The sequence below is a fragment of the Yamadazyma tenuis genome, chromosome 7, assembly GCF_029203305.1.
Source record: "Yamadazyma tenuis chromosome 7, complete sequence".
Taxonomy (NCBI): domain Eukaryota; kingdom Fungi; phylum Ascomycota; class Pichiomycetes; order Serinales; family Debaryomycetaceae; genus Yamadazyma; species Yamadazyma tenuis.
In genome coordinates, this window is record NC_089467.1 from 124056 (window position 1) to 144009 (window position 19954).

A 19954-nucleotide genomic window follows, 5' to 3' on the forward strand; every position below is an offset into this window, starting at 1 on the left:
TCAACACTTGAAGGTTAAGTACTACAACCTTCACAGAGAACCTACGCAAAAGCAATAATTATTTCACATTTTAATGTATCAGGAGAAATGAAATCATAATATCTAGCTAAGATGAATTAAAAAACATCACCTTGGTCAAACATAGCGTCTGCTACCTTAAGGAAACCAGCAATGTTAGCACCCTTCAACAAAGATGGCAACTCGGTGGTATCCTTCGAATACTTCTTGGCGGTCTCGTAACAGTTGTCGAAACAAGTGTACATGATGTCCTTCAATTTTTGGTCGACTTCTTCTCTGGTCCAAGAAACTCTTTGGGAGTTTTGGGCCATTTCCAAACCAGACACAGCAACACCACCACAGTTGGCAGCCTTACCTGGAGCATACCACACGTTCTTGGATCTGCTTTCTTCAAAGACATCGATCGCTTCGGCAGTAGAACCCATGTTAGAACCTTCGGCAATGAACTTACATCCAGCAGCAATCAAAGCCTTAGCTTCTTCAGCAGACACTTCGTTCTGAGTGGCAGATGGTAAAGCAATATCAACTGCACCGGCGTGGACCCATGGTCTGGCACCAGCCTTGTATTCAACCGAGTTGGAACCGGAGAAGGCAGAGACAGATTCGCCAATGATTTCTTCCAAGCTCTTGAACTTGATCTTAGCATCGGCAATAGCTTCAACTTGTTCGGGGGTAATACCATTCTTGGAGATAATAGCACCCTTGGAGTCAGATAACGAAACCACAATACCTCCCAATTCAATCACTTTCAAAGCGGCGTATTGAGCAACGTTACCGGAACCGGAGATGGCCACTCTCTTTCCCTTGAAAGTTTCCTTACCGTTGGTGGCCTTTTCAATCATCTTTTCGACGTAGTAGACAACACCGTAACCGGTAGCTTCAGGACGGATCAAAGATCCACCCCAGGACAAACCTTTACCGGTCAAAATACCAGACCAGTTGTTTTGCATTTGCTTGTAAGCACCAAAGAGGAAACCAATTTCTCTTCCACCAACACCAATATCACCAGCTGGCACATCGGTGTCCTGACCAATGTACCTGGCCAATTGTCTCATGAAGGCGACACAGAATCTTCTGATTTCGGCGTCAGTTCTACCCTTTGGGTTGAAATCACAACCACCTTTACCACCTCCCATGGATAAACCGGTCAAGGCATTTTTGAAGATTTGTTCAAAACCCAAAAACTTCAAGATCGACAAGTTGACAGAAGGGTGGAATCTTAAACCACCTTTGTAAGGACCCAAAGCCGAGTTGAATTGGACTCTGAAACCATTGTTAACTTCGATTTCACCCTTATCATTTTCCCAAGCAACTCTGAATTGGATGAGTCTTTCAGGGACAGACACAACAGGAATAACCTTTTTGTATTTTGGGTGTTCTTCGAACAAAGTGGAGTCTTGCAAAGCACTGACCAATTCGTTGTAGGCTTGTTGAAATTCAGGTTCGTGAGGTAAAACCATTGTGATGTAATTTACTTAGTGTAGAAAAAAATCGAGGCCGACAAAGAGATTTGTGAAGGTATTTATAATCGGTGAGAGTCAGATCGGCAAGAGTCCGATGGTTAAAATCGATCTCCTAACTACGTTCCAATAAAAAAAAATAGTTGGCTGTTATCGTTCCAATCAATTGCTTTATTATCGGTCCAATAATATAGATGCCTGTAACGGCAGACGTGAAAAAATTGGCCCCAACAGTCCCCCGCGCTTTGCAATCTGCAAAAAAAAGCAACGAGCAGCGAAACAACGGGCCTTGAGTCATCCCGGAATCGGGCCCGGTTCTTTGTGTCACCGGCGGCCCATCTCACCACCAATTAATTAATGTGACGTACAAATACTTGGAAATAGGTACCAGCCGTTCAGCTTCATACAACATTCTGAAAGAAAGAGAATACCATAACCGTGACCTGCCACGTCCAAACTTTATCAGTATCGAATCATCGACAGGGACATGGAATCGGGGGATCTTCCGAATAGGGGCGCCCGGGCCTTGGTGCCTATTTGGGCTACTGAGGTTTTCGATGCAACTTAGTCTTTTTTTGCAGTAATTTGGTTTAGTTTTTCCGTTCGTTTCACAATTACCACAAGCTACTAGTATCACTAATATACTGTATGGTATGTCTTAGAATCAGATACACAGTTAGTCGTAGATGGTAGCGGCCCGGAAAACTTCGGTGGTAACTCTGGTGGGCCAAACCTCACATTGCATCCTCACGCCGCATCCCAACACCTCGAACCCGAAAATCGGAGTATTCGAATTCTCCCCCAGTTATTGGGCCCAGTTAATTTGTTTTTCTGCGGCGGCACTTATGGCCCGGTGTATTATTTACAAGATCGAAAACTGCTATGGAAAACCCCGAGACAACCTATTCAATCACTTTCAATCTACTGGTAACCCTGTCGTCGGTGATCATTTCTTGCACCCATTCACTATTACGTTCCTTACCCTTTTCAACCCAATGCTTGGGCCACAAAGGCTCTTCTTCTTTGGCAAGGTACTGGTGTTTATATTCGAATGGAACCACTTTATTATCGACAATGTGCAAGGTTCTCTCACTGAAGTCCTCAGCTGCGTGTCGCTTGGTGAAAAAATTGTAGATTTTTCTCAAGGTGTTTTTGAACCCAAGCACGTTCATAACGGGGAACACATAAATTGGTTGTTCAAATAGAACTGGCACCCCTTTGTCATCTCTTATGATGGAACTCAAGTCGAGCTCGGGAGCCAATTGGGCTTGGGGGTATTGTTCAGGTTTAATGAACGGGGCGGGGGCCTTGGCCTCATTTTTGTCTTGTTCCTCATCGCTATTCTCCACAGAAACCTGTTCTTCTATTTGTGGAGCTTCCAAGGGCCCAAGAAGACCTTCATGCACCCCCTGAATGTACTCCTTGTAGGCTCCTCTGCCCATACACACCACTCCTCCAGCATGGGAAGCAGCATTCACATCATCTCTCACTGGGGTTATGGTTGGGTACCGGTAATAGAAACCCAACACGTCTTTGGTGTCGTACAATTCTTTGACGTTCTTGAACTCTACGGGCTCGTCTTGTGGCTTGGAAGTGAACGGAGCCTTGAGAACAGATGGAATTGTCACCGTGAGTAACTTGGTCCAAGAAGTGCCGTTAGAGTTCTGAGGTGGGGTTTGGTTATTTTGTATGGCATCTCTTCTTAATTGTCTGATCCGTTCACTGACAGATGAACGAATATCACCCTGTTTGTTGGCAACCAAAATGTCGAAATCAATGGATGCTGAATTCAAAACCGGTTTCACATATCTTCTGAAGTATCCCATGGAAACCTCCAAAAAATCGTCTGGGGGTGGGGCTATAAAAACTGTGAGTTTACGAGGTAAGCGGTGGGAGTCGTACGGTTCTCTGCCCAACTCCTCGACCTTAGCCATATACTGTTTTCTGATCTGTTTCTGCTCATATCTGTCGTAGGCGTATCCTCCTCCAATGCTGGCTAAAACTGTCCAAAATATCATCCAATTTCGAGAAGGAAGTGAGAGACAAGGAATCCCCATCATCTGTAGGGCAGGATTGGACCAGCCCTTTTTAGGAGGTGTCACTTTCTCCACTGGTTTCTCCTTCGAATCTGACATTAGTTTGGGTGGATGTTTTTGTCGATGTGAGGATGAGAAAAATTTTTAGTAGGCTGCAAAGCTGCCACTCCTTTGGTGGAACCAAGATGTTTATTTATGACAAAAGCTGGTGACCGTCCCAAGGTTAAATCGATATATACTGTTTCAAGTCATGATATAAATCTTCTACGTCCAAGTTTTTGCCGATGAAAACAAGCTTGTTCTGTGTGATCTCATCAAGAAGCACTCCTCCAGATATGATATCGTAGGTTTCTCTTACCCCTTGAACAACTCGAACATCGGGGGATCCAGGTATGTTTCTCACAAGGATTCCTTTGAGTCTGTGCACTTCAATCTCCTTCCCATTGACGACGTTTTCCCAAAGTACGTACTGAATAAACTTTTCGATTTGATCAAACTCTTCTTCAGACTCGAAGAACGGGAATGTTAAGGTCACAGTGGCGATTCTATGATCATGAAAAGAACTTTCGCTCACCATAGAGATGGACTTTTGCACCTTGGCAGAGTTGGCTTCGAAGGCATGGAGGTCGAGGATTTTGTCCAAATCAATATCTCCAAAAGACGTATTATAGATTGGACAAGTACTGTTAATGGATCTCACTTTTTCGGTGATTTGGGCAAGCTTCCCAGCTTTGGTGGATGGGTCTTTGTCCAAGACATCCACCTTATTGACGAGGATAGTGTCTGCTAATGCGATTTGTAAATGGGCTGTGGTTAAACCCTCTTGAAGCTTCTTTTGTTCCTCTTCAATTTCTTCAGCACTCAAATTCCCTTCTCCGAGTTGGATTTCTTTCAAGTGGTTATTGGAAGTATGCCAGTGTCCACCGACATCGTCTAAGCATGTGACAATGTGTTCTGAATCAAGGACGGTGATGACCCCATCAATATAAATGTTTGATGCAAGTCCATCATCGAGCCAAAACATCCTAGCAATAGGAGCCGGGTCAGCAATTCCTGTGGTCTCCAACAATATGTAATCGATTTTGTCTCTTGATTTTTCAATGAGCTGCTCAATGGCCATAACTCCATTATCTTTTACCGTACAGCAAAGACACCCATTTCCTAGATCAAGCCATTCTTGAACAGCCTCATTTTTCAGAGCATCTTCAATAGTGACAGACTTCTCGATGGCTGAAGAGTCTCCAAACTCATTTAGAATGATTGCTAGCCGTTTTTTGGAGGTTTGGCCAATCTTTTGAAGTAAAGTAGATTTACCTGACCCCAAGTATCCGGTGATGATGGTGATAGGAACTTTCTTGGGGAGTCTCGTGGGTACAGAACTGGGGACCTTGGACTCCACAGCGTTGTAATCAATATTATTAGTCTTGAACTCGAAGCTCTGATCTGGAAGTTCTTCCACCAACTGGGGAATGTCTTTGTCCATGTTTGCAACTAGGTCTGAGATGATTAGATCTTTTGGAACTTTTCGCGACTTTGGGGCCACCAGAACAGATCTGAGGTTGCTACAACAGGAGGTCCTTCGAGACGTGGATTTTGCTGTGTTTGAGAGAGTACCTCATTGACAGAAACATCTATATGAAGAAGTGGGTGAAAGTCCATCAAGCCATGGGTGGTACAATTAAATAGTATTCATCTAGACATCTCGCATCTTTTGCTCCATCTATTTTTCGCGTTCTTCACTTGCTGCTCTAGTTACTGTATAATCACACAATGCGCTCAACTGAAGCCTTCTTCAAGGTCTTGGTGTTTGGAGTGGTGATAACATATTTGTGGATTGCCCCTTACACTAAAGTCGAGGAATCGTTCAATCTTCAGGCTATACACGATATATTGAACTATGGCATATTCCCATCCTCCCAAATCGAATTATATGACCACAAGAGCTTTCCGGGAGTTGTTCCTCGAACCTTCATCGGAAGCTTGTTAATATCTACAGCAGCTATGCCAATTATCAAAGGGTTGCAATTCTTTGGAATTAACCTCTTGGAAGGTGATCAATCGAATTTACAGCTACTCGTACGGCTCCTCATTGGAGTTGCAAACGTTCATCTGTTTAATAATTTGGCTACCAGTGTAAATAAGATCGATTTTCAAGCACGAAAGAACAAAAGACCGTCTCACATTGGAACCTGTTACTTGTTGTTGCTTTTGTCCCAGTTCCATATTTTGTTTTATGCTTCACGACCATTACCCAACTTCATCGCCTTACCATTTTTCAACTTTGGTCTCTCCAAAATAGTTAGAGGTAACATGGCTGGGTTGACTTGGTTAGCGTTCATCGGCATCGTGTTCAGACTTGAGATCGGAGTGCTTGGGTTTATTGCTGCAATTGTGTTTAGTTTGGTGTTTGGTCAGTCCAACGTATTCACCAACTTGATTCTATTGGCATTTGGAACTTTCTTTGGGGCAGCTTTATCTTTTTTGGTGGACTCCCATTTTTGGGGCTATAATGTGATTCCAGAGCTCCTGGCGTTTGTATTCAATGTTGTGGAAGGAAAATCTGCTGACTGGGGAGTAGAGCCTTATGCTGCATACTTCAAGAAATACATTCCCCAGCTTTTCAGCCCCCCTGTGGTTTTACTTTTGTTACCCTTGGGTCTTCTTTCCGATCCTTCTGATGATGGCTTGGTTGTCCTCGATGACCACAAACAGGTTATCCACCGTCCATCTTGGAATAGTTTGAGGGCCTTGTTCATTAGTGCCATTCTCTTTGTGGCCGTCATGTCTATTCAACCTCACAAGGAATGGAGATTCATCATTTACATTGTACCTGCTTTAACATTGGTAGCAGGATACGGTATCTCCTCCTTGGTCGACAAGTCTTTGACTTCGTGGTCCCGAAGGGTGACTGTTTTCGTAATGGTTGCCTTTGTTGGAGTCAGTTTTATTAGTTCCTGTTCAAAAGCTTACATATCAAGCTTCAATTATCCCGGAGGAGAAGCCTTGAGACTCGTCAACCAATTGGCTGTAAATTCAAATTCTTCGAAGCAGATATTGATCCACCTTGATGTACCAACGTGCATGACAGGTGCTTCTAGATTCGGAGAACTCCACAATCAAAGAGTGGTTTATGACAAGACAGAGGATCCGAGTGAACTCAATAAAATTTGGGAACATATCGATTTCTTAGTCACAGAAGTAAGAGTCAATGATCCTGTTTGGGAAAAAGCTGCTTCCGTCCAGAAGTTTTCTCAAATATCATTATACCCGGTGGTTTCCCTCTTCCAACAGCATCCTACAAAAGAGAAACTTGTTAAGCACCTTGCAAATACATTTGTGGACTCCTTCAAAACTATGGACTTTTCGGCTTTTAAAGAATTTGTGGATTCTGCAGTCTTGAAGACAGACTACATTTATATCTACAGGAGAATAAATAGTGAACCTGGAGAACCAATTGCTGAAACCTATTCAAAAATTGAAGAATTAGAAGAACCTGATATGGAAGAAGTAAAAGAGCAAATCAACGAGCAGATTGACGAGTTGGAACAGTGACTTTATAGTACTTAATATACAAACTAATATGGATTAGTTATGCTGTGCCTTTGTTTGAGCATACTAATGGGTGATATTTTGGGCTCATCCTCCAAAGACTCGGGGATAATGATTGGTTTGATTCTTCGCAAGGTTTTGGCCTCTTCTATATCTTTGTCAGTCATAGCTGAAGTAACAGTGGGTCTGATGGGACTCTCTGTTGTTTCTAGATCTCTTGAATTAGAATCATATGTTTCAAATTTACCCAGCCATCTTGGATCTTCATTTGTAGGAAAAGGATTCTCTTTTTTGGGGGTAGACGAAAACTCAGGTCTCTTGGGAGGACTTAGTCTAGTATTACCCGTCAAAAATGAGTAAGCTTTAGCTGCCGGTACGCTTCTGGGAGCCTTTATTGCTGAAGTTCTTGTGGGCGAGATTTTTGTTGTATCTCTTACTTTGCTATAATGTTCCCTCAAAGCCTGTATTCTTTCCTTCTTCATTCTTATACTTGTTTGCATCCTAGATGGACTGACTTTGGAGTTGTTTACCTGGGGAGTATTTGGTGGGAGCTTTCCCTGGGATTTTATGGGTGAGTGTAAGTAACTCTCAGTCAATTCAGGTGGAAGCATATTGGGCTCGTCTGTGGCCTTTGAGGTTGACTTACTTTTGAACGCTAATGGAGATTCACTAAGAATAATTGAATCAGTAGACATATCGAGAAACACATTGGCTCTTTTTGTTGGAGAGCTACTATCAAATGAAACCTGAGAAGGGTCATCGCCTTCATCCTGAAGTTTATATACCCACAAATCGAAAATGGACTTTAGTCTAGCGGTCTCCCATCTCCTTGTGAATAGATTACAGCTTTGTTGATGCCTAGTAATAAACTTGATGTACTTCATTGACCATTCACTTAAAACTTCCCTTTGTATTTTGAGCTCTTTTTGGTCGATTAATTCCTGAGCTATTTCTTCCAAGTATCTTCCCTTATTGAGGTATTTATCATACCAAATTACCATATGCTTTTTGTGGAGTAACCTACTACCAAAGCTGTCAGAAATTTCAGACAAATTGATGACGTGAGATACCTTTTTAATCCATTTATCAAGGAAGAATCTCTTCATCCGAGACCTCTTCAAGAACATTTGACATCTTTGATCCAAGGTGGAAGATTTCATTTGCCGACGATTGAAGGTAGAAATCCATTTAACAAGGTGCTTCTTTAAAGTATTTGGAACAGTAATTCGCCTATGAAGATAGGTAATCTTGAGATCAGCCAAATCATCAAACCTTTGTTGCCTTTTCTCCTTCCATAACTTCAACACTGAATGTACAAGGATCTGACTTTCAATGGAGTACTTGGCTCGAAGAGCATACTTATCAATATGTACATCTTTTAAATTCTTGAGGGTGACCAGATAAAGCTCTGATTTTGATTGTAAAATCTTCCAGTAACTCTTAACATAAAATGTATCAGCTATAGACGGGAGTCGTTGCTGAAATTCCAAAACATTGTACCACGCCATTGTATAGCTGTGTATGAGGCTCTTTTCCTTGAAGGTTCTAGCAGCATGGATCATATCAATGTTCCTCATGGATTTTCCCCTCCATTGCGTAAATGCCAAAGACTTAAGGGTAAGTTCATTATTGCTTCTCAACTGATTGCATTTGAAAACCAAATACCACTTTTTGAAGGTAATCTGCAACTGAGTGTAGATAAATTCATTGTTTGAAACTGGGCTACTCCTCTGTTTAGCCACTTCAAGCTTGTTTCTGGGAAATCTTCTCGCCAAGGTTTTCAATTTCCATGTATTCCAAATCCTACGGAGCAATTTCTTTCTGTGAAAAGCGGAAGCAGTGGAGTTTATCTCAGTGCTTCCCTTCCAATGAGAGAATGCATTGGTTTTGAATTTAGAGTTCCTTTGATTTTGAAAATCATTGGAGATGAACCGAAGCTTATAAAGGTGTTCCCACTTCGAAAAAAAATAGCGACTTAAGAACTTCGAGTTGTTGGAAATTACTTCCCTTTCTCTAGCTTCCATGTCGTGCTTGTTCTTCCAAATGTGGTAGAATCGTCTCAACAAGAAATCTTTTTCTCTTACACTTAGAAGTTTGAGCTTGTCAGTAAGATCCTGTAATCCCAATCCAGAACCTTGATTGCTTGATGATCGATTCATCTTAACGAACCAATTATTAAAAATATAACTTAAAACCAATGCGTCGAGTTTTGTTTCATGAGTTTCCCTTAAGGATTGGGATTTAAAAGTCATCGTCATTAATGTTTCGTTTCTGGTCTTCCAATGTTCAAAAACAGTTTGTGTGACCTTTGACCTGCGTACTTCACAAGCCCTGGAGACCTGCTCCTGAGTTTTAGTGTATCTATCTTTCCATTTTTTGAATGCCTTAGTTCTACAATGGTCCAGTTCCCTTTCTATCAAGCTCTTGATGCTAACCAGCTTGGGTATCCACTTTGAGAACAAAATTTTCACCTGGATTGATTTGCTATGATACTCTGAAGCTGCCAAGCTCATTCTTTTGTGTCTGTCAAAGGAGCCAAGCCAGGCCTCAAATACTGAACGAACGACTTTGCTCGACTGATAATACCCCCAATCATGGTCCAATGTGTAGTTTAATTGACTTATGTTCAATGTTTTGAGATTCCATTTTTGGAGAGTGTTGGTAATTGTGCAAGTATCGTGTTTAACTTGACACATACAGTATTTCATCAATAATGTCAGGCTTGGACTCTTATTAACATTGTCAATGGATAATGACATATGTAGATTATAGAATTGAAGAGAAGCATTGTAAATGTCACCACCATTATTTACAGCTTCATCGTTTTCATAATCAACAATGGCATTGATGGTCTTTATCAAATCGTTAAGATACTGTAAATCACTGTCTGTGGTCAACTCCTGATTTGGGTCGAGCAAACTAATAAATAGTTTCAAGGACTTGGGAAACGACGGATCGAAATTAAAGTTGAACTCGTTTAATTGCGGTAACAACCGTTCAACATTAGCCAATAATTCCTCTTCATCCTCTCTTGGTAGAATGATACTTGATCTGGAAAAGCTGGGGTGGGAGTCATCAATGGCTGAAGAATTCGGTAGTTCATCAGTTGCAAGCTCGGGAAAAAACGTCTGTGTGGCAAAGATCCGTTCACACACTGCCTTCAAGACATGTCTTTCATCGAGATCCTCCTGGATCATACCGAACAAGAAGTCATGAAAAGTGTTTAACTTCCATTCAAGCGTTTGGTAGTCGGCGATTTCCATCCAATTTATGTGACAGTTTCGACGATATATCGCCAACATCAACTTGATATTACTCGAAAAGTCATGGTCCAGTGGACTGGACTTGAACTTGAAGCTCGATATTTGCAAAAATAAGTATACCAAATTCTTAAAGTTGGTGTCACTGCTTTCAAAGCCCAGCTTATTTTGGAAACCCTGGTACATTGAATGATTGTCTAGAGAAGTTGATGGCGATTCAGGCCTGGTTGTATGAATTGGCAAGGACTCGATGTAAGAGGAAATTTCCCTGGTGGAGCTCTCTTCCAAGTATATATCCAACTCTTCCAATTGAAGTTGGAGGTTTGAGAGCTGTCTTAGCTCGTTGTTGAAATTCTTATTCAAAAACCTTACGAGTTGAACCTCCGATTCGGACACAAGCTGGGAGTAAAAGTGGACTAACTTTTCCAATCCTTGTACTATTTTGGAATACCCCTCAAGTGACAGGTATTGGTCTTTGATGACATTCAACTGATCTATCATTGAGCTAAGGTGAGATTCTTCAAGTGGATGGAGATGTGTGTTTCGTATCGTATCAAAGATCGTAGACTGGGAAAAAATGATGGAGTCGGGCTCATATTTATGGATGTGATACATATTGAGCGACAATTCGTCCAGAAAATACTTGTTGTATGTGCCTTTTAATTCAAGTTTTGTAACATTGGCTTCTTTGTACTCGAGAAGCCATAGCAACTGATCAGAGACAGTCGACAATTTCTGAAAGCATTGAGACTCAGAGAGAGTTTGCGAGCCGAAGAAAACTTCATAGAGACCGTGTATCACCTCATTCAACTGGTTCAGCCTCTCGCTCGGTGGCATCTTTGGCGATGCTTAAAGTATGTTTATGTAGAGACAGACGCGCGACTTGGTTTCAGTTGCACCCAGTGCGGCCAGGCGGCGATGGGGTGGGATGGCCCAGTTCCACCTCCGCGAATAGATACATTTTATTTTTAGACCAGTCCTAGTTCATTGAATTAAACATCATTCACAACTACACCACAACCTCGAGGGGACTCAACCAATGTCACACCCGGTGAGATCACGAAATGGCTCTAACGGTCACATTTCCGTGGGTGCAGAAACCCCCAAAAGGGCCGTTAGTGATCAGTATCCATTAAACAAGCAAAGAACCAACTCAGGTAGTGAACTGGTAACCAAGCCCCATAGCGGGCTGAAAGCAGAGCCTGGTATATATGGACGTCCAGAATTGAGGAATTTCTCAGATGGGATGATCTTTAACAAAAAACGGCTGTCTGTGTTTGATACATCTTTTGATCCAGCTCTTAAAGATACAGCCTTCGAATTTTCCAACACACATACAAACCCAACAAACCCTCAGCATCTTGAACCACCATCCGAGGCATCTGATGATGCAGCTCCCTTCCGCTACCCTTCTCATTTCAGTTTCTCTGAACAAAACGAATCAACGCAAGAGTTCCATGCTCCTGCTCCCAATCATTCTACATCTACATCAGCCATGCTACCAGTATTTCTACAACCTTCAGCTGACTACGTTCCCAGTGATCTCCAGTCATCGTATTCAGACCCTCCACTTCAAAGAAAGCACTTCAACTCAGATACGTTAAATGATAGAAACTGTGTATCTGAATACGCTGCACCTACTGGGAAGACCAAGATTCATAATAGACAAGGATCCGAATCCTCTACAGGTTCAAACACCTCGTCCTCTTCAACATTGACACCTTCCAGTGCGGTGAGCAGAGATAAGAGGTTTGTGAGGTACGCCATGTCAACGCAAACAAAGACCAGTCAAGGTAACAGTTCTAAGAAGTGGAACATGGAAAATGTGATGCGGTGGTTAGACAACCACCGCTTCAATGATACTTGGAAGGAGACATTTCGGCGTAACGAGATCTCAGGAAACCGTTTTCTTGAGTTGTGTAATTATGAAGTGGACTCGATCATCTGGAAGCAGTTCAGTAAGTATTTGTTCTTAGACAGTGATCTCAACTCGATTGAAAGATTCATATACTTGTTACGTGATGAGGTGGCCGTCCCCGAACAGGACGAAAATATTGGAGACCTGACGTTGATTAGAAGCTCTTCTCCCACTTACCTAACTGCCTCAACTATGTTGGAAAATAGAAAGTCCTCCCAAGGGTTCATCAAACACACCCCTTCGAATTCGAATGCTTCCAATAATTCTTCAGCTTCTTTAACCCCAGCAGTCAAACAGAGACCTTTCTCTTATATCGATCCCAGCTCTTACAAGGCATCTACCAAGGACTCAACCTCAAATAAGTTCTTCAGAAAGCACTTGCGGCATGGTAGTAATGAGACAGAGTCAATTAAGGATACCGCAGCTTCGAGAAAGTCGTACTATCCTGGTATGAGTTTGAGTCCTGATGAAGTTGTCGCCCCTAATACTGCCAGTCACCGTAAAAGTGGGATTTTCAGCACATTTAGAAAATATGGTGGAGATAAAGCAGCTGGTATTGTCAAACAAGTACTGGCTTCTTCAACAAAATCAACAAATAGACTAAGCAAGTACGAGAATAGCTCTCCTGTCAGCCCCATAACAACTGAAAGTTTCAAAGAGTCTCGTTATATCAATATGGGAAACCCAATCAGATCTTCTACTCCCCAGTCGACTGAAATGGTCTCCAGTGTTGAACCCAGTATCAAACTGGTAAGCCTTCATAAGGATTTCGATGAATCTTATTTTCCAAGACCTAAGGATGAGTTCAAACCTGAAAAATTCCAGATATTTGTCACTAAAGATAACAAGACCTTCGTGCTAATGGATTTGGTAAAGGAACAAGTAGACAATCCTGAAACAGTCAAGAACTTGATAATCAAAGAATTGGACTTAGTGAATATAGGAACAATAACTTTCCACCTCACAGATATTGATTGTGAAGAGGGTGAGGCTTTACCTGACGATTTGTTGTTGAAGTCTTTTGACATTGTATCTGCTAAAATTTTGGTACGGCAAGAGCTTTCTTCACCCGCTGGTGTGAATACATACTCTACCAACTCTTCTGACTCAAAAAGTTTTGAAGTTAGAGGTGACAGTACAAACGAAAAGTTTTACCCTGCAACACCACAATATATGCTTCAAGGTGGTGGTCCGGTTGGTGATAAAGTTGATTACCTCAATTTTAAGGAAAATGCTGTTGAAAAGCTTTCTTTGATCAAGGAAATTGGTCAGTTTCCTTTCTTACCCCCAACCGAAAGCAAGAAAGCACCCTCTAATCAAAATCTTGCACCACCTTCTAACTATAACCCTTCTCAACTACCACAATTAAAATTGTCGTTACCACCCAAACAGAAAGGTCCTAAACAGAAGCCAAAGGTCCCTACACTTCAAATCAATACAGGAACCTCAAATCTGGCTACCAACACAATCTCTTCTCCGTCTGCTTCATTGAATGACACCAATTCCTTTAGGGTTCTCAGAAATGATGGAAATGAAATTGATTTTGAAAAGCGAAGAAAGTCACCTTTCGAATCGAAAGCTCCCAAGTTGATACCCAATATTTATTCATCTTCAGTGGCAGATTCATCTCTGTCTCCCATAAGTCAAACTACCCTTACCTCAAAGATTTTGAAGGATAACCATTCAGAAAGATCAGATAGTATTGTCGCAAAAAGAGCAGCTCCACCACCTCCTTTGAACCAAAAAATGAGCTTTACAACAAGCACCGGTTCTATGAAGCGTACTACTTCTGTTTTAAGACGTGGATCAATAAGAAGCTCTAGTATTCTGGTGCACAGCTCCACATCTCTGAGACGGAAATTTGAAACAAAGAGCCATAATGAAGATTCATTCAAAGAGAATAAAATAGTGTTCGATACAGCCCCTCGTGTGAATTATACTAATGAATCAGAAGACGAGTTCTTTGTGAAACCTTTGAAATTAGAAAAGCCAGCGGATATCTCTGATGATGACGATTTCTTCATGAAGCCTTTAAAGAGTGGCAGTAAGAACATGCTGCCAGATGTGACAGAGGATTCTAACAGTATTAACGATGAAAAATCACCAATAGATCACGGCCAAGCTAATTCTAGGTATGGTCTAACAGGGAATATGGTTGTTAGACCACCGGTGGAGGAGCTTTACAATAATCTTGAAAGATATTTCCCAAACACAAATCTCGATAAGCCGATCATTGATGATTCACCTCTTTCCCCCAGCAATATAGCACATGGGGAACCCCAGTTCACATCTGATACTGGAGAGGTCAACTATAAAGAACCTAATTATCAAGAAAACAAAGCTTTTGCCAGAGCGCCGTCTATCTCCAGAACTTTTTCCAGTGCCAACATATCACCTGTTAACCTAGCATCTACGGATTCTGGTGATGAAGTATTCTATGGCGAAAATCAAGCTCCTAAGTTGAGTAGAAGAAGAATGAAGACAATTAGAGTGGTTGCAAATGAAGCAAGAAGAAGGAGACTTGAAAGCAGGTTCAATAGGTTATCTAGTGGAAACAATAGTTTGAGTACTGAACCTCCAGCGGCTGGTTTGAGAAGAACGAATACCAAAATGTGGGGTCAAAAGGTGATTGAAGTCACTTCGAAGGAGATCGAAAAGGGTTTTGTCAGTAAACTAAGAAACAACAAAAATGGGCAATATGAAGAGTTTGCATGGATCAAGGGTGAGTTAATTGGAAGAGGTTCGTTTGGATCTGTGTATATTGCTTTGAATGTTACAACTGGAGAGATGATTGCTGTTAAACAAGTGGTTGTGCCTCCTACCTTCAATGCCAGAACAAAAGCAAAAGCAGATGAAGGTCTTGATGCGTTACACAAAGAAGTGGAAACCATGAAAGATTTTGACCATGTTAATATTGTCCAGTACTTAGGATTCGAGCAAAAGAAAGGTACTTACAGTTTATTCCTTGAGTATGTGGGAGGTGGATCTATTTCTTCGTGTATGAAAAGCTACGGTGCTTTTGAAGAACCATTGGTGAGGTTCATCACTCGCCAAGTTCTATTAGGCTTAGAGTATTTGCACTCTAATGGTATTCTTCATCGTGACTTAAAAGCTGATAACTTATTATTGGATATTGACGGAACTTGCAAGATATCTGATTTTGGAATCAGTAAACGTTCGAAGGACATTTATGTCAATAATGCTGAGATGTCGATGCAAGGAACTGTGTTCTGGATGGCTCCTGAAGTTATTGACAGTATTGTGGAGGACAAGAAACAAGGTTATAGTGCCAAAATCGATATCTGGTCTTTGGGATGCGTTGTGTTGGAAATGTTTGCTGGAAAGAGACCCTGGTCCAATGAAGCTGTCATCAGTGCCATTTATAAGATTGGTAAGACCAAATTAGCCCCTCCAATTCCAGAAGACATCAAAAACAGTATTTCTGATGAAGGTAAAGATTTTATCAAACAGTGTTGTACCATAGATCCTGAAAGAAGACCAACTGCTACTCAATTATTGAATCATCCGTTTATAAGAGAAAATCAAGGTTTCAAGTTTTCAGATACGAAAGTAGCACAAATGATCAAGTACAACACCAAGAAGAAGATCACCAAGAGTTGAAGTTTGTAGAATAAATGTATATTAGCATCTACATTAGCATGCAAGGGGGACTATGTACAGTGGAATTAGTTCAATTTAAGTTCATTAATCATAAGAATGGTTTGATAGTTTTGAACTGGTATGGTTTTTAATCTTCTGCATCTCTGTTTCTTTCTGTACACTTCATAATAAGGTTCCTTGGTGATTTCCACCACACTACCTTTGATTTCAAAAAGATCAGGATTAACTCCGTTTTCACTATTGAAGATGAAATTGGGCGATCCAATGGTTGTCACATTGTTAAACGTCAATTGATCTCCCACTTTCACACCTTTCATTCTGGTGGGTAATATTATCTTATCACCTTTAGTAACCAAGTAAGGAATATTGTGGAGTCTCAAAATAGCATACAAGCTATTGGACCCATTGGAGTCGTATTTGAGGTATTTCATGTCATCTACTTGTTTCTTCAAGCTTGTAATACCATTGGAGCTGGTAGGATTAACAGATTTGGTTGCATTTGTGGCAGATGCATTTGCCATAGATCTGGCATTATTGAGTGCCACAAAGGAGCCCGGGCGAGTAATACAAAGACCACTCGCACGTGTCCCGCTGAATAGCCCGGCCCTGGACACCGATCTCATCCCCAAAGTCCCAAACACCATTATCAATTTGTCGTATGTACCTGTAGTAGAGAATCTGAAAATTTTTTTCCGTGCGAACCCAGTCGTTTTCGCACGACAGCCCAAAGGTGCTTTTGGTGCTTTGCTGGTCGTGCCTCCGCGCTCAACAACTTTTTTGTCTGGTGCTCTACAATCGAATTCTGAAACGTTAAAAAAAAAGATCGAAAGGGCCTGTCACTAACGTCCAGAACAAACTTTTTATTTATTCCAACTGGTTGCTTCTCAGCACTTACCAAAAGGATTAGAACCCTACTGGACGGCCCAATACTTGTACTGTTTTTTCTGCCGACTTCAGCACTACCCGTTCACCACCGGATCCTCATCTACAGAAATCTCCGTAGTTAGGAATACCCAATTGCGAACACCAATTCCCACCATTTCAAGGAACAACCCCCAAACTCCAAAGTCCAATCCTCGTGACCTCAGGCGTTCCGTCCAATAGTTCCTGTCATTTTGTACATAATTTTTACTTCTTCACTTGACATCACCGGACACCTTATCCACCCTCGAAGCCAAACCGGCATAATAATCTTATAGAAACCATGTCAGGATCTTTTTGGAAGTTCAGCAATGGGTTTGGCTCTGCCTCCAACATCTCCAACATACTAGAAAACTATAATATCAACAAGGACGACAGGGACCATGATATAAGCCAAGTGGATGATGAAGAGTCTGATGCTCATCAAACCACCGAAGGGTTGGCGACTCTTCATAAGCTTTTTGATGAAAACGATCTTTTACAGGAATTACTTTCGAACAACTCAATGTTATTGGAGTTTTTACGGGACGACCAGATCTTGGAATATCTCTTTGATTTGGTGATTCTCGAAGGAAATCTCTTTTTAAAAACTAAGGGTGATTCAAACTCAGACAAAAGCGATGTCGAAAAAGACCTTGAAAAACTCAAAATCTCCCAAGAATCGTCTGAATCTGATGAGAGTAAAAACCAGGAGTCAGACGAAAAGTCTGAGTACAGCCATGACGATGAAGAAGAGAAACAGGCTGACAAATCCCAAGAGATCAACGAAGATGATGATGACGATGAAGAAGATGATGATGAAGAAGAAGACGACGAGGACGAGACTGAGGAGGAAAAATATTCTCGGTACGCCACGTTAGCCACCGAAATTCTCAGTGCCGACGTCTGGTCGTTGACCGACACGGTGATGGAATCGACCAACAATTTGAACAAGCTCTGGGGAGTGCTAGAATCCAAAACGACTTTATCGATCAACTTATCCACGTATTTCATGAAGATCATGGAGCATTTGTTGGACATGAAGTGTGACGAGATGATCACGTACTTGATTGAAAACCAACCAAGATTGGTGGAACGTTTCATGAACCATTTATCGAATCCTCCGTTGATGGACTTTTTACTAAAGTTGATCTCCACCGATAAACCAGATAATTCCACCGGCATAATCGATTTCTTACAAAACCAACACCTAATCCCCTTGTTGATAAAAGCATTGGACCCGGATGACGAAGGGGCCGTCAATGATGTGGCCTTGATAAGACAATCATCTGCTGCAGATTTGTTGAAGGCTCTTATCACCATTTCTGCCAACTCTACCACCGACAACTCAACCATAGGACCCAACGAGCTTACAAGAGAATTGGTGTCGTATGATTGCATGAAGACGTTGTGTCAGATGATGTTGAAAGGAGGTTATGCGCTAGCCAATGGGGTAGGAATCATTATAGAGATTATCAGAAAGAACAACTCTGATTATGATATTCTTCCAATTTTGTATATCACTTTGGAAAGTCATCCTCCTACTGGTAGAGATCCCATTTATTTGGGATACTTGTTGCAAGTTTTTGGAGAAGAGATATCCAAATTCAATGATATCTTACTGAGCAAAAGGGAGAGTGATGTTGTTCCTGACTCACTTCTCACTCCTTTTGGTGAAATAGAACCTTTGGGGTTTGAAAGATTCAAGATTTGTGAATTAATTGCAGAATTATTGCATTGTTCCAACATGGCACTTTTGAACGATAATAAAGGATTTAATGTTGTTAAAGAACGTAACGAGTTGAGAGAAAAAATGAAGGAGTATGATCCAATAAGCTTCAAATACAATGAAGTTATTGTCTTGCCTAATGAAAATGAAAAAGACAAGAACACCAGTCCCTCTTCTCGTAGTAACCTCAGTGATGACGATGACTTACTTGCTAATGACACAATTGATTCTTTCAACTCGAAGAATGAAGACTCGATCTTACACAACCAGAACTATGAACAAGATATTGAAGAGCCCCATGAAAACGCTAATTTGACCGAAGACCAGTTGAGAGCCAATCCAGTAATCGGCGATCAATGGAAGATTGCATTATACGATACCCAGATTATTACCAATATGATCTTGATGTTCTTCAAGTTCCCATGGAACAATTTTTTACACAACGTTGTGTTTGACATTGTACAGCAAGTTTTGAATGGATCCATGGACATTGGTTTCAACAAATTTTTGGCCATTGATTTGTTCGATGGTGCAGACCTCACAAATAAAATCATATATGGTCAGGAATACTGTATTCAATTTGAAAAAGAACATAATGGTTTGAGATTGGGTTACATGGGACATTTGACTTTAATTGCTGAAGAAGTGTTCAAGTTTATTCAGTCTTACCCTATAAGCACATTAAGTGAAATTATTGATCAGAAAGTTTCGGAGCCAGGATGGGAAGACTATGTTAACAATGTATTATACGATACAAGAGAAAAGTATAATGCCATCTTAGGTGGAGGAGATGATGACGATGAAGAAGAAGGAGCCGATGATGGATCCAACACCTTTGACGAAGGATCTGGAGAAGTAATAGAAGATAGTGAGTACAAAGCAGGATTCTTATTCGACAATGACGAGTCCGGACCAAAAGAATTCATCCCTCATGGAGAACTGATTGAAGAGGAAGATGAAGAAGAAGTCGATGAGGAAGAAGAGACTCTTCCTCGGAAAGCCAAAGAAGCGAAACTTTCATCCAAGCTTTCCAGCGATGAATCTGAATCCGAAGACGAGGAGGACCATTTCTCCAAGTACATGTCTCAAGAGTTGGTCAACACTGCGTCAACCGAAGTTTCTAACTCAGTCGGCAACAAAAACTCTGACGATGAGTCGTCTAGTGATGATGAGATAAACGAAAAACCATATTTGACCAATGCTCCACTAGATATGGAGCATACTGTTGACGATGATGACGAGTACATTGATCCAAACGATGATGGAAAGTCATATAAGAAGTTCAATCCACTCTATGATGGAACTGGGTCTCTTTTGGATGAGACACGCGATTTGATACCTTCAGAAGAAGATGGTTCGAGTGAATCTTCAACGTCTTCGGACTCGGACGAAGAACCCTACGATATTGGTGATAACGAAAAAGAACACACCAAGCTTACTAGAGCTGCCAGTAAAGGCTAAAT

At 41.3% G+C, this 19954-nt stretch overlaps 8 protein-coding genes across 8 annotated transcripts; 3 read left to right on the forward strand and 5 right to left on the reverse strand. All coding sequences in view use genetic code 12, as the record gives it.

The window, feature by feature from the left end:
* Positions 1-116: 116 nt before the first annotated feature.
* GDH3 (NADP-dependent glutamate dehydrogenase) lies at positions 117-1478 on the reverse strand (the record flags this gene model as incomplete). Its single annotated transcript, XM_006685260.2, has 1 exon — positions 117-1478. One exon carries the CDS (start codon positions 1476-1478, stop codon positions 117-119), a length of 1362 nt encoding a protein of 453 aa, XP_006685323.1.
* Positions 1479-2380: 902 nt separating this feature from the next.
* Positions 2381-3613, reverse strand: TIM54 (mitochondrial import inner membrane translocase subunit tim54; the record flags this gene model as incomplete). Its single annotated transcript, XM_066158380.1, has 1 exon — positions 2381-3613. The coding sequence occupies one exon, from the start codon at positions 3611-3613 to the stop codon at positions 2381-2383; it is 1233 nt and encodes a 410-aa protein (XP_066014477.1).
* A 124-nt stretch (positions 3614-3737) lies between these two features.
* On the reverse strand, positions 3738-4997 carry PSN45_004833 (uncharacterized protein; the record flags this gene model as incomplete). Its single annotated transcript, XM_066158381.1, has 1 exon — positions 3738-4997. One exon carries the CDS (start codon positions 4995-4997, stop codon positions 3738-3740), a length of 1260 nt encoding a protein of 419 aa, XP_066014478.1.
* A 287-nt stretch (positions 4998-5284) lies between these two features.
* On the forward strand, positions 5285-7066 carry ECM39 (alpha-1,6- mannosyltransferase; the record flags this gene model as incomplete). Its single annotated transcript, XM_006685263.1, has 1 exon — positions 5285-7066. The coding sequence occupies one exon, from the start codon at positions 5285-5287 to the stop codon at positions 7064-7066; it is 1782 nt and encodes a 593-aa protein (XP_006685326.1).
* Positions 7067-7089: 23 nt separating this feature from the next.
* On the reverse strand, positions 7090-10824 carry SFI1 (spindle pole body protein Sfi1; the record flags this gene model as incomplete). Its single annotated transcript, XM_066158382.1, has 1 exon — positions 7090-10824. One exon carries the CDS (start codon positions 10822-10824, stop codon positions 7090-7092), a length of 3735 nt encoding a protein of 1244 aa, XP_066014479.1.
* Positions 10825-11362: 538 nt separating this feature from the next.
* On the forward strand, positions 11363-15862 carry BCK1 (mitogen-activated protein kinase kinase kinase; the record flags this gene model as incomplete). Its single annotated transcript, XM_006685266.2, has 1 exon — positions 11363-15862. One exon carries the CDS (start codon positions 11363-11365, stop codon positions 15860-15862), a length of 4500 nt encoding a protein of 1499 aa, XP_006685329.2.
* A 65-nt stretch (positions 15863-15927) lies between these two features.
* PSN45_004837 (mitochondrial 54S ribosomal protein bL21m) lies at positions 15928-16383 on the reverse strand (the record flags this gene model as incomplete). The annotated part of the gene is made up of 1 exon (XM_006685267.1): positions 15928-16383. The coding sequence occupies one exon, from the start codon at positions 16381-16383 to the stop codon at positions 15928-15930; it is 456 nt and encodes a 151-aa protein (XP_006685330.1).
* A 683-nt stretch (positions 16384-17066) lies between these two features.
* SIT4_3 (sporulation-induced protein) lies at positions 17067-19952 on the forward strand (the record flags this gene model as incomplete). The annotated part of the gene is made up of 1 exon (XM_066158383.1): positions 17067-19952. The coding sequence occupies one exon, from the start codon at positions 17067-17069 to the stop codon at positions 19950-19952; it is 2886 nt and encodes a 961-aa protein (XP_066014480.1).
* Between the last annotated feature and the right edge of the window lie 2 nt (positions 19953-19954).